This window comes from Phaethon aethereus, assembly GCF_964289735.1.
Source record: "Phaethon aethereus genome assembly, chromosome: 4".
NCBI classification, from domain to species: domain Eukaryota; kingdom Metazoa; phylum Chordata; class Aves; order Phaethontiformes; family Phaethontidae; genus Phaethon; species Phaethon aethereus.
Genome location: NC_138578.1, coordinates 2,904,510 through 2,920,823, shown reverse-complemented (window position 1 = coordinate 2,920,823; position 16,314 = coordinate 2,904,510). Strand labels below are relative to the sequence as shown.

The 16,314-nt window shown below is 47.7% G+C and overlaps 1 protein-coding gene across 1 annotated transcript in view; it reads right to left on the bottom strand.

Annotated features, from left to right (window-relative positions):
• FRAS1 (Fraser extracellular matrix complex subunit 1) overlaps positions 1–15,663 on the bottom strand; it is a 171,114-nt gene extending 155,451 nt beyond the window's left edge. The window contains exons 1-2 of the mRNA XM_081999099.1: positions 15,573–15,663; positions 10,906–10,937 (exon numbers count right to left, since the gene is read on the bottom strand). Coding sequence (XP_081855225.1) covers positions 10,906–10,937; positions 15,573–15,648 — 108 coding nt within the window. The 5' untranslated portion in view covers positions 15,649–15,663. The remainder of the gene's footprint in view (positions 1–10,905; positions 10,938–15,572) is intronic.
• Between the last annotated feature and the right edge of the window lie 651 nt (positions 15,664–16,314).

The following is a 16,314-nucleotide window of genomic DNA, read 5'->3' as shown; positions in this document are numbered from 1 at the left end:
AAGCACAGAAAGTGTCAGACAACTCCTTTTGCTCTTCAGGGAGCGGTAAACCTCTCCCCACCGTCTCCTGGGTGCTGGACGTACCTACGTGTGGTCGCAGCGTATGCTACGGTCACGGCAACGCAACAATCCTGTACCTCGTATGCCAACGTGAAAGACACACGCAAAGAAACCGCTGCCTTGCGGGGACTGGCAAGCGCGCGTGTATGTGCCAGCAGAAAGGTGAGACTGGAAACAGACTTACTCTCACAAGTCTGCCTGAAGGTTTCATTCCCCTCCCTCTGCCAGCTACGAGCAAGTGAGCTTAAATCACCTTCAGTGGGCTCCTTTGACAGCAGCGAACTCTCAAATTCCTTTCCAATATATGATCTTTTTATTTCTTTTCTAACGCCAAATAGGAACCACATTCTCCTGACTTTTTCGCTCCAGCCTTCTCTCTTCATTTTCTCTCTCCTAAAGCTATTGAAGGACACGTATACTCGGAGCGTAAACACGACTTTTGTATAACGCTGTCTGGGGATAATTAAAACAATATTGACTTTCTTGATCAAAGACCTTTAAAAGTCATCTGATGAACATTAATGTTATGTCCCTGGAATATAATTACAGATTTTTCAGGAGCCTGTAGAAGCGGCAAGAGGACCGTCTCCAGAACTGTGCCCCACCGGGTGATTTCTGCAGCTCTGAATTATTGCACCGAAGAGGAGGAAAATCAGTTTGCGAGTGAGCTGTCATTTGCGACTCACGCGCGAAAGAAGAAAAGCAAGCGCTGATTCTCCAAAACTAAAAATCTCGTTTGACACACAAAGATACCATGAAAACAATTCTGGAACAGCAGGCTATGACTTCCAACCCAAACACCCGCTAGCCTCTTCGGCTTGCAGCAGCTCTGCCGCGGCCTGGCACAACTGAAAGTTCTTCAGAGAGAAAGGGGCCGAGTCTCACGTACGCATAGGTGCGCATAAGCCTACCCCCACGAACGAGAACGCTTCCCACCTCCATTGCAGCCATACTTCGCTGCTCCACAGAGAACAGCGCTGGCTTACGCTTTCATAAGCGCCAGCAGAATATAACAAATCTACAGCAGAATATAATAAATGTACGGATTTGCTGAGTACCACACCTGCTTGTATCATGTAACCCACTAGAGAGACAGCTATCTGCTTTCCTCCCAACTTTTTTATCAGCTGTGGGCCACCGCTTCCATTTCCAAACCCGGCGCTTGGTACCTCCAGACCAAGAACGGGGAAGTCTTGAGCGCAAGGCCCAGGTTTGCCCCCCCCCCCCCCGCTTATGACAACGGTTTGTTGCCCATGTCAGCCCAGTGAGAAACTACATTTGAGGCAGGTCCCCAGCTGATGTTAAGCTGTCACCTTTCCATTGTGCACACGCCTCCACTTTTAATGTGTTATAGGCTTTTTCCACTGGCAAAACCTGATTTCTAGCATTTCCCTTACCAATTAACTAGACATCGCAACCCCTACTCTAAAGAGAAAATGCAAACGGGAAGCCTGGTCAAGGTTTTGACAGGGTTGAGGAGAGGGAAGGAATGAGGAAGCACAAGCTGAATTAGTTACCCAGCAAAGAAAATAAGGAATTTCAAAAAGGAAAAGTAAACAACAAATTATAAGGAATTATTTCCTAAACAACTCTCTTCAAGTGCATCCGGAAAGAGGGAAGGCACAATGACTTGTGAAATTTATAAAGGCTGGGTAATTGTTAAATTGTGGTCCCGGTGAATGAATCCATGAGAAATCCAACAGCTCCTGCCAAGGCTCCTGCCTATAGCTCCTACAACTGTGTTATTAAATGTTAACCATCTACTTAAGTCAGTGTTTGCGCTTGAACAGCTACCATCCAGGAAGATCACTGAAATGGAAAATGTGGAACAGGGCAGCTCTTGTAAAGACCCTGATCTCCAAATACGGCTGATGCCAGATCACCTCCCACTACCCAGTGAAGATTAAAGCATGAGTCTTTCACCAGCCAGGACAGAGAATGGAGAGAAAAGAGCCCCAAAGCAGAATACGACAGCCAGCAGACACTCACACCTTCAAGGAAAAAAAAAAAACCACCCAGGCTGCATAAAGTCCTTGTAGACAGCCCAGAGTCTCTGCTTCCAGCTCAAAAGCCCCACAACCCATACAACTGTCTCTTTCAGTTCATTAATTTCTCCATGTTTCTTTTGTGCTATCTAAAGAAGAGTTGCCTCAAAATCTCTTTTTGCCACAAACACCGTACGTGCCTGAACGTTTAGGAAGAGCACCCTGCAGGTTCAAACCTGGGGCCAAAGGCTGTTCTTAAACCTGCACAGACAACTGAGGAGGATCCCTAATTTCACTGCCGCACCCCGGACTGCTAGAACCTGCGATTCCATTTACACAGAGGGGAAAAATTTCTGACCAGCAAGCGTACCAGGAAAAAAAGACAGACATGTACCTAGGCACAGAAGACCGGAAGAGGAGGGAACCGGATGATAAATTTAGTGTATTTGCAGCCCACTGCAGAGAGAGCTGTGAAATACCTCTCTCGGGTAAGTATGGCAGATAGATCTTCTCAGATCTTCTTCGTGCCTCAGCTCCATCAGCTTAAGCGTTAAGGCACAGTGCCCGATGTAGAAAAGTCTGCCACGAAAACCGAGAGCAGTGCTCGGAGAAACCAAGAGGGTGCCCTGCAGATGCACCCTGCTGCTCCCAGATGCAGGGGCTGCGGGGACCTCAACTCCTGCCCAGCTCCAAGCACAAGGGGAACAGAAAGATGCTGCTTCTGCCAGACCCACAACAGGTCCAAGCTGTAGGAGAAAAGCGCCTGGCCCCAGAGGCAGGACCAGCCCAGCCACCCTAACCCCTTCCCCAGGTTTATCTCCTTCTGCATCCGTTACAGGACTATATACGGGCAGTTGCTGAACAAAGTTTGCGTTGGATGAATTTGCCTGCCATATTACGAACAGCCCTCCGGTTGCAGCTTGTGTCAGTTGCTGCTTTCTTCATTGACACACAGAGGCAGCAAGGGAGAGCAGCAGCATTTACCCTTCTGCAAGCAACGCCGCAGTTCGCTTCCGGCGCGCGAATACCCTCACAGCACCCCTGAAACGTGAAAACCTCTGAAGGGCAACAGCCTACCGACCTGTCAAAGGGCTCTAGCTCAGGGCCACAGTTTTCCGACTAAAGTGTCATTCACCTCTGCTTACAGTAGGGTAAGGGCAGATCCTGTGGGGTTGTTTTTTTGTTTTTTTTTTTTAAGATATTTTAACACCCACCTCTCAGCACTTCCTCACTAGTAGTTTTATAGAGAGTTGACTTGTTTAAGGATGTCAGAGCTCCACAGGACTCCTTTTCAGAGGTGAAAGTGAAAAAGGAATGAAAAAAACCCACCGATAAGTGAACTGTACTGATTGTCTGTATGTACCGTGTCTCACTGCTTATACTGAGATGCATATCTAACATGAAAAAGTCCTCAAGTTTTTACTAGGTGTTATTTGGTATTCAGAACAAGTTTCAAGTTGCTACAGAACAAAATCAATGTGATAATTCTAGAACATACCAGCTCTCAGCTACGCTAACAGTGTTGTTTCCTTATAAAATGAGAGTTCACTTTCTCAGACCAAATCGTGACATGTAAAAATCTTCTGTATGAGAATCACTAACAGATAAAAGCAGAATTATTACACATTAAAATGTGTGCAAAAACACCCCAACTCTTGACTGATTAAGAGATGAGAATTCACTACATCCTCAGGAGAATAATACTCATCTTACATCTAAGCTTTTTTTACGTGGTACCATGAAACACAGAGCCTACCCCCATTCTTCAATATTATACTGTTATTTTCAAGGAACACAAAGAAGGAACACACATGTAGCACATGCTTTATTAAAAAAAAACAACAACAAAACCACCACTTCTGTCTTTATTTTTGATCTTCAGGTGGTCTCAGCTTTCTGTAACCCACAAGCGGAAGGGATTTCCTACAGGAGAGGCATCTCATTATTGTATTAATAAACCTTAGCTGCAGACCATTCGTGTAAATTGAGAGGTCTATTTCCTATCACCTTGCACGTCCATTCATAGCCACACAAAATGAGGGTAAGTTGGATATTAAGCCCTACACAGCGCATAAAACAGTAATTCAGTGTTACGCACTTGCTCTAAACAGGCTTAAAAGACTGCAAAACAGCACACTGCAGAATCAGGCCCCCGCTGCACCAAATGCCCCCAGTCTTTCCATCACCACCCTTCGAAGTCCTGGAAGAGTCACGGCCTCTATTTGTACCTGTTTAATACATACAAATCTTTATATACAGGATATTAGTCAACTCACGTCTACGAGAATACATCCAGCCTGCAATAGCAGGAAAAAGCAACCTTGATCTTGTAAGTCTCCAACACAAGTCAGTCATGACGTCCCGACTACTCATGTCAATGTGGGGGACCGCAGGAAAGCGAATCACAAGCGCGGAGTGCAAGCTGCTCAAAGGGAAACCCCCACAGTGAACTGGAAAACATCATGGTGTTTTGTGAAACGTTCATGGGAGCGTTACGCAGAAGGGAGATTGATGCTGCTGTAAACTAGAGCTTACAGCTACACAGCGTTACATTCGTATTATAAACAGAAATGCATAGTTTTGTTCCCTGGTGGAGCAGAGGATGTACCCCCAGGCTAAGTAGTGGCATTTAAATCGCATTATTTAAAAAGAAAGAAAAAAAAAAAGCCAGAACCCCAAACTTTTTGACCACTGTAAAAGTTTGAAAGCAAAACCTTCAACTAAAATCTTCAATTCTGATATCTTTTTCAGAAGTAACTTGTTATCTTTCCAAAGTGAAGCTCATTTTCCATTGCCAATTTGAAACATTCCCTAATCAGAAATGCTCTGCACTTGTTAACATTTATTTTAAATAGTCACTAAATTCATTCAGAATAGAAGCTATCTAGAGTGGGAGATTTCAAATTTTGAAAAAAAAAAGCATTTTCAGTTTATTATATTTCCCCTTTCATTTCTGACTCTGCACAAACTACAGATGGAAACAGTAACCTGATTCAGACAGCATAAAAATCAGGCTTTCTTTAAATTTCTGACAGCAAAATGTACACATGTAACTGCAAGATGTTATCAAGTTTATCAGAAGATTTAAAGGGGTACTTTTTTATTGAACAATAATGTGTTATATGCAGTCAGTACCATCAAATACTCGGAATTGTTCTATTGTCACAAACTTTAAACTTTCAGCACCAACATTTTCATGCATTTTTTTCTTCAGGCACACAACTCGAAACTAGCACTTTGTTTCTCCACTCTGATTACACTTACTACTGAAATGAGCTAAATAAGCCAAATGTAATTATGTAAAAAAAATCTCTGAAGCTGAGCAAGCAGCTACCTCCAGCGTAACACAGCTCCATTCCTCGACCATTTTAACTCCTTACCTTTTGCTGGTGTTCTCCCCTATCAGTCCAGCTCCTTGCAAGTGTTTATAAAAAATTACAGTTAATGCATACATTTTGTTGATCTGATTTATAACAGAAGTGACAGAAGTTGTATTTATACAATAGGTATCTGTCAACATATGATTTTTTGAAAATTCTTATTATTTTGTGACCTCTACCATAACTGATTGCAGAGCAGAATTAAAAAGATGAAAAGCTGAACTACCTGAAGAACTACAACGATTCTTTTTTTTTTAATCTGGAAAAAGCATGTTGCTCTTTTGACTGACTGCTAAACCCAAAGTCTCTTATTTTAAGATGTTCAAGTCAACTAAGCATTTCAATTAACTTGAATCCTTTTTCAGGCAGTTTCAAAAGGAAAAAGGAAAGCAAAATTTTTGGTAGAAGCACAGGTACAGTACCATTTACTGTGGATTAATTTAGGGCTTTTTATTCTGTTCATGATTTTCATTCCAAGTCCCAAGATCAAAACCATATTCCACTGCTGCTTGGCTTGCCTGGTGCTTTATAGTGTTAAAAAAAAAAGCCCCATATGTGTCTTATGAAGCTTCTAAAGGAACCTGCCAGTCCAAAAATTCATCCTTACAGGCATTACCAGCAGCTTTTGCAACAGATAACATCCACATTTTAACACAGACAAAATAAAAATCTACTGGAGATGGCTCAGCTGGACTTGTCCTTCCTTATTGCAGTGTCCACCAGACACCATGAAGTGTCATTTATCAAGTCTCGTTTTCCATTTAAACCAACTCCCACCTTAATTCAGAGCCCCGTGCTTCCCCTCTTCTTCTGCCAGGGCTGAAAATTCTTCTTGGCACAAGCCAGTGGGTAGAGAGATGCAGACACGGACTCGATCAATACCTCCCACACACATTTACTTTCATTGTGGCATGAATGTCTCCTCACCCCGCCTACACTACCCTCCAGCTATGAAGAAAACCCACGTAACGTGTGTTTTCTTCTTTGCTAAGTAAAGAAATCGGCTGCGCTGGTTGTGTGGATCTGAAAACTCCCTCAAAAGCAAAGACAGAGGGAGGAATGCAAACCTCCTCAGTACAGCTGGAAATCAGAGGAAACACAGGAACACAAGCTGACCCTTGATGTACAAACAGCTAAGTCCATCAAGCAAGATGCAGAACTTTTGCGGCGTTAACAATTCAAGCAGCTCTGCAGTGCTTGCATTCACTACGCTTACATGTTTGATTTATGCACCAAGAATTTTTCAAGTGATGTCAGAGTTTGGGTTTGCAGCAGAAGCCAGCAAGACAGCCAAATGCCATAAAGCGAGACTTGCAGCAAAGAGCATTCCTACAATAACCCATCGACAGCTCACCTACAACTACTGGTACATGAAACATTGAGAAAAACCCTGAGTAACAAGGGACACTGAAAGGAAGCAGTGTTTCTAACCCTAGTCTGAAACACGAACAAGTTTCTATGGCTTTCTCTTGGAGGCTGTCAACAGCTCCGTTAGTGCACCGGCATACGGTGATGCCGCCACTCCAGGTGAGAGCCATCAGGTGAGGCTGCAGTGTTTGGCCCGATGCCTTCTTGTCATTCAGAAAAAGCTTTCTTTTCAGTGAGTAAATGGTTTGTAAGCAAACACACCCAGAAGGCACTGTCCTCCTCCCGAGCAGATTTGATAGAGATGACATCCTTAGCTCGCACGTTTGTCCTGTCACTGGGATTTCTTCACTGAAACACGTTCTTTTACATGCAACTTTCCAAAGCCGTGTACAAACGCTAGACTCACAAAATTATCCCCCAGTCTGCTTTGCTGCTCCTCTCTGGGCACATCGCAGCACCACTAGCGAGGAATCCCACAGCCAAATTCTGCTGTCACATCCATCCCCGCTCTCCTGTGTCAGGGCCCCAGATCTGTAAAACTCAGTTTAACCCATGAAGCAGCCGATGGCAGAGAAGACAAGCATGAGGAGCTCAAGCCAGAGCTCCCACACTGCTGCACGCGGCGGTGCAGAGCCGAGCTCAGCTTCCCTCCAGCTGCGCTGCAATAGCCGTGAGCAGGCAGGTGCCCAGGCTGGGACACGGCGTGCGGCCTCCCCTTACACGCTGGCTTTTCAGAGCACAGCCCAACTCACAAGGCCAGCGTAGGAAGCACCTCAAATATGGAAGAAGTCACTCGGCTCTGCTCTCGTCACCCACATCCAACTCAGCTGCACAAGGCAAATCAATCACATACTGCTCTGGCCCATTGCTAACGAAAAGACTGCTAGAAAAATATCCAAATGAAATCCCTTCTCAATGCCATCTTAACAGTCTGATTTTGTCAAGCCACAGGTTCAAGCTGTGCTTACATTTTCCTTTTCATTTAGCTGATAACACCACTACTCATCACACTTACAAAACCTGGGGCTGCTCCATGTTACCACCAGACTCCTCCTCCTGGTACTATAATCAGGGTATTAAGGCTCCTTTTGCAGCTGCAGCGTGCACAAGAGGCTTCAGTATCTGCTGAAGAAATAGTTGTCCATCTGTTCCTCTTTGTTTCCCCTGCCCAGCTTCTTGCCTCTCACCTTGTCTACAGCCTTAAAAGGAACAAGTCAATAAACAGCAACATGAAAAAGCTGAAGTTCAAGACCAGCTACACTTGGAGGCTGGGTAATGCTTTGGGGAACAGACCAAAGCTTTTCTTGGCTCTAGTCAAGAAGGGTTCATTCATGCTACCAAACAGGTACAGAAACGCAGCTGAAAGGGACCGAACTTGTCGCAGGAGCGCCATTTTTCTCCCATTCCATAGATTATTCTGTCCATGTTAGCACAAGCATATCTGTTTTGGAAAGACAGATAGCAAGAGACGCACGCAGCAGAATACAAACCCACCAGCTCAACACACCCACCCAAGGGATTTGCGTTACAAAAGCGACCCACGGAGAGCTCCCAGCCAGGCCAGCTGCAAGTGCCAGCAGAACTACCCCGCACCACCATCCTTCCGAGCACATCACCGACTCTGCAACGCACGTGCCAGGCCTTGTTTAGGGAGCGAGCACAGAAAGGCCAGCGAACACAGCTCCCACCAGTCCAAGCGGAAAAATTAAACAGCACAACACAGAGACAGGCGGAATAGGCTTTTACTTTTCCTCACGATCTGGGATAAAGGAGAAAAAGACAATCGTGTTCATCAAGACAACAGTGTAACTGATAGGAAATGTCAACTTGCACCTCAAGAACCCCAAACCAGTGGTTCAGGAAGACCCTCTTGCCCAGCTCCAGTAAAGACAACTGTACCAGCAAAGCCACGAGGCAATAATTCACAGTCTTCGTCAGACAGCTGCATCAAGGCTTTACAAGCACCAAGCTTAACAAGCAAGGCAAGTGCCTCGCACATGCTCTTCAGATTTCAAATGTTCTGAATACAGTGCTCATTCTGAAGCCAGGGAAATTGCAGGAAGCAGAACGATGGCAGAGACCGGACTGCTGTTCTTGTCATCTTTCACTTCAAAACCGAGCTGTCTGAGAGACTGCGGCCTTCTGCAAAGCTAACACGAGCTCTGCAGCTCTATCACGGCTATGTGCCACCAATCCACAAGCACTGCCTGCCTCGACATCACCCGTGAAGCAGCGTTACAGAGAGAGATGCACCTAGCCCACAGGTTTGGTTCACTGCATGTAGTATTTTCGTCATCGGAGTCAGTCAGTTATGTGGCTTTAGTACTTATTCCAAGCTTGCTCGCTGAAGCCACAGAGCCCGTCCTTCGATATATATTCAATTCCAGAGAATCACCACAAGTTGTTACACTAGTGCCTATGAAGTAGAAGACATACCGAAATACCCACGGAGAAGCAAGCAAAGGCCTGTTCCCACAGCAAGCGTCACTCAGGAAAGCAGGCACATCTTCAGACACGACAATGAACAAGAGACAGGGCAGGTCCTTGTTCCAAGGATGACAAGCTCGAGTTGTTCAAGTTTTACTTGATAATAAATGTCGGCTGTATACCTGCATCAGTTTTGTGTCTGCTCTGAGTTTTACTGCAGAGCAATCCTCTTGTACAGCTAATGAAAACTACCACAGTTCCAAAGGTAGTTCATTAATAAAACCACTATAATCTCAATAAATACAGAGATCAAGACAAAAATCAAAGATGCTGGGAGCAAGTTCTTTAAACAGGAAGCATCTAACCTAGAATATCTATCAAGACCCACCCTAGCATTTCAAACACACCGCAGCAGTGAAAGAAAGAGCAGAGATAAAACACACATCAGAACACGAAGAAAACACAAAAGGAAAAAAAAAAAATCTGTGACTGACATGGCAGTAGTAATCAGTGACAGATGAAGCCTCTCACTGGCTCACCCTTCAGCTCTGACACTGCCCTTACTGAGCTGCAGTGCTCAGCCGAAAGCAACCTGCCATTCAGTTCACTGAAGTTGGAATCTAGACGAACTTTCCAACTGCTGTTAAGACACTGATGCTCCACGCTGCATTATTAAGAGGAGCAAACACATTTAGCCTGCTTCAGCTTCCCCTCAAGGCACCCACCAAAACCATTCGCCTCTGGCAATTCCCCCTACATTCCCTACTTGGAGCAGAAAAATTTCCAAGACCCTGGAAGGCCAAAGGAACCACCTGCCACCAGTTACTTCCAAGATACCCAGCGGCCACCTGTCACCCACGCAGAGCACGAGTCCAGCTTTGCTGGAGAGCTCCGAGGGAAATAAAAATCCGGGCTTTCCCCGACAGCTGCTGCACGCTGCCTTCCCAGCCTACGGTGACAAATCCCTGCACCAGTCTGCTGTGGGACTGAAGGCAGGTAGAGAAGCGTTGCAGAAACGGGAAGTTGCTCAGACATTTTCTTTGAGTCGAGAGTACCGAAGCAAGGCAGACAAGTGTTACAGGGCAAAACTCTGTTTATAAATTCTTAAAAACTGTGATTCTTGTACAAAGTTATTCATGGATTACATACATGCGAAAAGGAAGACTACAAAAGGAAATATTCTGTGTTTTTAAAGAAGACTCAGGGTACACAGTACTCACCATAATCAGCTGAGAGGAAAAGGTGTTAAACTATTGTCAATAATACCTTACTAATTTAGGGGAAAAAAAATACAGAACATACCGTGACATGACAGCGACATTTTACAAAACGTAACCGCTATCCTGCCTAGAAGCGCACATTTGCGATTCATACGGCTTCCAACAACCTTGACATCTCTCACATCTGTTCACACACCGGACAAAGGAGACCCAGTTAGAAGCAGGCAAGAGCTGTGCTGGGAAGGAGAGTGGTTGGGTTCAAAGGCCCAAGGAGAATTTCTAACCTCTCCGAGGGCAGTATTAATCTTGCTGCTGTTTTCCAGCAGGCTGAAGGCTTGCAACGCCGTGACCTGCTGCAAGATCAGCCATCGCAGCGGCACGGGTGAAAAAAACCAGAAACTAGAGTCAAGTTCAACAGCACCTTCTCAAACACTTCCCCACCACAACACATTCACGCTTACCTACCTCAAACAACATGCCTTGGTAGACACAGGCACCTGCGGGACAAAAAAAATAAGAAAACACATTAGGAGCGAGTAACACAATACGAGCGGCATTGAGCAGCCACCTCTGGCCACGCACTTGCCAGCGACAAAACAAACGCGGTTGTGGTGCAGCAGGGCAACCTCTGGGTGAGCTTCAGTTTGCAGCGTCAGGGACTCTGGCCAAGATGGACACAAGAACTTGGAGAGCGGCAGAAAAAAGGTAGAGACGAAAGGGCAGACCTGCCAAAGTAACGCAGCTCATCTTCAAGCAGGCGTTAGCAGCACTTCGCCAGGCCACAAACGAAGCATCAGGGCATTAAAATTGCAAGAAGTTGCCCAACCTTTCTCAGGCAGAATTCAAGGACACAGACAACAATCAAAGCAAGCAGGAGAATGCAAGGCAGTAAGAGAGGGGCGGGCAGGAACCTCACAAGGACCTGACTGACTGCACCATCACCCATAATCACCCGCTTTTGAACAGGCCTAGTACCATAACCCATTCCCACAATCACCTCACGCTCTCTCAGACAGGTAACAAATTCAGACAGTTGGTGCCACTCGTGCGAGGGGGATTTGCTCTCTCCCTCCGCTGTCAGAAAGGCTGCCCCCCACCCCGAGATGGGAATTCTCACAATATACGCATAAGATGAAGCTCAGAATTGTATTTCAACTTTGAATAATTGCCTGAGCTCTCACTGAAATAAAGGGCAGCCACAGCTATTCAAGGGCAAAATACGGCCCTTAAAAATGCAAGGTTACACAGCATTTAAATCACATGCAAAAGAGCAGCCTCTTCTCTCTGCTCCTACAAATCCTTTTACCGTTTACAGGAGAAACAAATAAGCCCACGAATATTCACATAAAACTGCAATCAGGGCGAGAAGAGCCGATGTGAATTCCCGCTCCTAAATCACTCCTCCATGGGCCACGGGGCACATTTCACCTAACGGCCGGGCTGACGGGACTCCTCCTGCTTCAGCCTTCCTAGTCCTCACCATTGACGCTGCCGGCTGAGAGCAAGGTTCTCCAAGCAAGCAAGCGAGATATACACCCATTCAAGCATACTTTATATATTCTACTTCAATAAATCAAGTAAGAGGTTAGAAAATAAAACCATGAATAAGTTAAATGACAGTTCTCTCATTGATTTTCTGGGAAACAGCGTTCTCAAACAACTACACATATCTGTCTACTGAAAACATGACAAGAATGTGAAATCAAAAGAAACCCAAGAAAGTCAAAAATGAAAAGAAAAGAGAACGCGGGAAAAGCTGCCCCAAGGGACCACACAGAGAACTAAGAACTTCCTCGTCAAAGAGCGGTGTTTCCCGTAAAAATGCAGATTAGACAAATTTGTACAGCAAACCTTGGAGCTACACCGCTTTGAATCAAAAGCTCCTCCTTCGAGCCTGTCTTCAGCTCAGCTACAAGAGGCTGCAGAGGCACCATCAGGAATTATTTTCCCTTGCCAAGGCAATGAGCCACAAGAGCCCAATCGTGTTTCTCTCAAGTTCAGCAGATGCCTTTCTACTCATATTGACAGTAAACAAATGGAGCCCTACCCACCACATGCTCAGACGGAGCACTGAGGAGGACTAACGTGCTGAAACACGGGGTTTCACTCTCGCATCCATGCGGCCCCCCCCTCACACCACACCACGAACTGTGCGGTTAACCACTTCGCATGCGGCGAGTGAGCTCTGCATGTTCATGGTAGTGCCAAGGTATGTGAATGCACTAATGCTCAGACTCTCAGCAATTACCTGCTCATTTACTTACTTGACTCTCATAGCAATTTGTGTTTACAGGGAGGAAAAAACCCCAAGAAAACCAAACAAACCACACTTGACCATACCTTTTCTTGACTTCATGTTACTGCATTGACTTTCAAATCCCAATTATCCTCCTGCCCCCCACCTCTCTCTCCTCCCCCACACTCTTCTTTTGGCAAAAGAGGAGAATTTCAAGGTTCATCATCCAGGCGCACCTCAAAACTCAGTGCAAAACCCAAGGTCATGTACTGTTGGAAGGCATGTGGAAAAAAAAATAAATACATTTAGTATCAGTTAGTTGAGACCAGCACAACTCGACTGTTTTAATCCTAAAAAAAGACTGGCTGGCCTCGCTTTTTTGCTTACTAAGCAGCTACAGTTGTTTAAAAGTACCAAAGTAACAAAGTACCAATGGTTTCACACCCTAAAATGTGAAATATGGTACCAGACACCCACTGAGGATTTGAAAACCTTAAAGAAACAAGGGAAAACTATCACCAACAATAAAAAAAAAAAAAAAAAAAATCAGCATTTCCTACTTTTGCTTTAGGAGGCTGTAATTACATCTAGGGCCCTTTGTGCCAGGCACTATAAACACATCGCGAAAGCGTGGTCATGTGCCAAAGAGCTCATCGTCTACGGAGCCAGAGCACGGAGCAGGGACCAAGGCAGCAGCAGTGCAAGAGCAGCTGCCTCGAATAGCCCAGGCAGGCAACAGCAGGAAGGAAAGAGACATTAAAAAATTTCTCTCTCAGCTCTACAGCCTACTCCCTCCACTGCACTCCGTGGAGACAGGCTCACCCCAGCCCACGCGGGACTAGAAAGCAAACACAAAGTCCGATTCTTCCTCTACATTAGAGCAAAGACGTGTAGAGAAGTTACCAAGGGGGATCTTCAGATATAACCCATCTTTATAGGACTTGGAAAATCCTTAGTTAACAAATACATTTTAGCTATTTTTTATTTCTAGTTGTGAGCGAGCCCAAGACATTGCATGCACGTGAAGCAATATTGCTCTTTGTTATAGTGCCCTGGCTTTGCATGCAACTGCAAGTCACCAGTGTGACTTAGCGACTTCTTGCAAACCTCACCTGAAAGGGTTTCCTCAATCAATCACACTGCCTTTCACATACTGAAGCAGCTTGGGAAGAAGCTTTTTCTTTTTGCCTTGGTATTTTTGTGTTGGGCATCTTGTGTGCAGATAGTTGGCAGGGTAATTTTCTGGCTCGGGGCTTTCTGGATTTTTTGCTAAAAGTTAAGTCCCTCAGAGTACTGCCTGTGCTGTTTTTGCCTGGGATAAAGTTGTTTTTCTTCATAGGAGCTAGTATGGGGCTATGCTTGGATTTGTCCTGAAAACAGCGTTGAGAATATAGAGGCGTTTCAGCTATTGCTGAGCAGTGCTGACACTCAGTCAAGGCCTTTTCTGCTTCACATCCCACCCCACCAGTGAGGAGGCTGGGGGGCACAAGAAGCTAGGAGGGGACGCAGCCAGGACAACTGACCCCAACTGCCCAAAGGGATAGTCCATACCATACGGCGCATGCTCAGCATATAAAGCTGGGGGAATAAGAAGGAAGGGGGGGACGTTTGGAGCAATGGCGTTTGACTTCCCAAGTCACCGTATGAGTGATGGAGCCCTGCTGCCCTGGAGATGGCTGAACACCTGTTCCTGCTGATGGGATAGGGTGAATGAATTCCTTATTTTGCTTGGCTTTTTGCACACCTTTTGCATTCCCTATTAAACTGTCTTTATCTCAACCCACAAGTTTTCTCACTTGTCTCTTCCGATTCTCTCCCTCAGCCCATCGGAGGGGAGGGGGGCGGATAGTGAGCGAGTGGCTGTGTGGGGCTGAGTTGCCGGCTGGGCTTAAACCACGGCACTGCCAACAAATACATATCCCAAATTCGTATCTAACAGCTCCTCAGCTCACACACACACACATAGCTATTTATGTGGACAACTATATCAAATGGGAACCACAGTGGTACAGCGGGAGCAGTATCGGGGGAGTCTGCCACTTTGGAAACCAACAACCGACAGTCACATTGTCAAAGGAAAAGCTGGAAAACAACCCAAGAGCACAAACACATCCATAATGAGTTCCCAAACTCAAAACATCAGTAACTTTACTGCCCGAGAGCATCGTAACGTCACGCTTTTTACAAGTCTGGCCAGAACACTTTTTTTCATGACAGAAGAAGCCAATGCTTGATGCCTCTTGCAGCAACAACCCCACACGCCAAGCTGAACCCGGCTCCCTTCTCCTCAGACCAGGAAAGGCGGACGACTGCCACCGGCCCTCCACAGCTCCTGTCACCGCTGCCCAGGCTGCCGCGGCCGGCAGACCCCCCCAAGCACACACCGCAGCGTTTCCGAGCCCCGTGGGCAAGCAGCTCAGCCCTCGCCACCGCCACGAACACCCGCGGAGAGTGTGCCAGGGCAGCTTGAGGGCTGGCTCTGCCTCCAGCCCTGCCGCTGACCGACCCAGCTCAACCCACCTCACACGGGGGCACTGGGTGGTTTTGCGGGGTTTAAATAATTAAACCCCCCCAAAAGCCTTTTTGGGCAACCCCACCTCAGCTCGGCAGGGCGCTTACTGCCGTCCCGGGCTGCCTCCTCACCCTCCCGCCGCCAGGAAAAGGTGCCGAGGGTGAGGGAACGGGCTTCGCCCGGCCCCCCCTCGCCCCGCCTGTGGAGAGGCCGCCAAAATGGCGGGAGGCGGACCCCCGCCCGGGCCGGGGAGAAAGAGCAGGGACAGAAAGATGCCCCAAATCCCTCGGGTGAGGGGGACTTCTCCTCAGCGGCGGCGCTCAGCTTCTCCTCACGGCACCAACCGCCCGCGGGACGGGGCCGGGGCCCGGCACGACGACTCACCTGAGGCGGCGGCGGCGGCGGCCAGCGCCGCGCTGAGGAGGCACAGCGTCGCCCAGGCGGCGGCCGGGGCGCCCATGGCCCCGCCGCGCTGCCCCTCCGCCTCGGCGGCCGCAGGGGAAGAGAGGGAGAGGCGCCGCGGCGGGCGGGCGGGCGCGGGGAGGAGAGGAGAAGGGGGGCTGTCCCCGCCGCCGCCCCCTCGGCAGGTGCCCGGGCAGCGCCTCGCCCCCCACCCCGCCGCCAAACTTTCCCCCGCAGACAAAGCGGCGGCGGCCCCGCAAGAAATGCGCCGTAGCCCGGCCGCCCGCCCTCCGCCCCGCCCGGCCCCGCCTCGGGCAGCGCTTTCCCCCTCCTTCCGCGGCACCTTACACAGGGGCGGCGAAGCCAGCGGCGGCCCCCCCGGCCCCCCCGACAGGCGCCCAGCCCATCCTCCCCCCCGGCTGCCCGCCCGGTAAATCGGGAGCCTGGCCGCGCTGCGACGGGGTCGTTTGTGGCAGGACTAGGCACAGCCAAAGGCGTGTGGGGTGGGAATGCATGTCAGGAGTGGGAGCCCACGAGTGTGGCCGAGGGCAGGGAGCAAGTGCCGGCTGGGGCCTGGTCCCGCAGCCCCGGGCTGCAAGGGAAAAGCCCGTAACCGGAGGTGGGGGGGGAGGCTTTTCGTTATAGGGTTGGTTGCATCCGGCTTGAGGGAGCAGGATTTACAATTAAAAAAATAAAGAAGATGGAAAGGAGAGGGTCTGGTTAC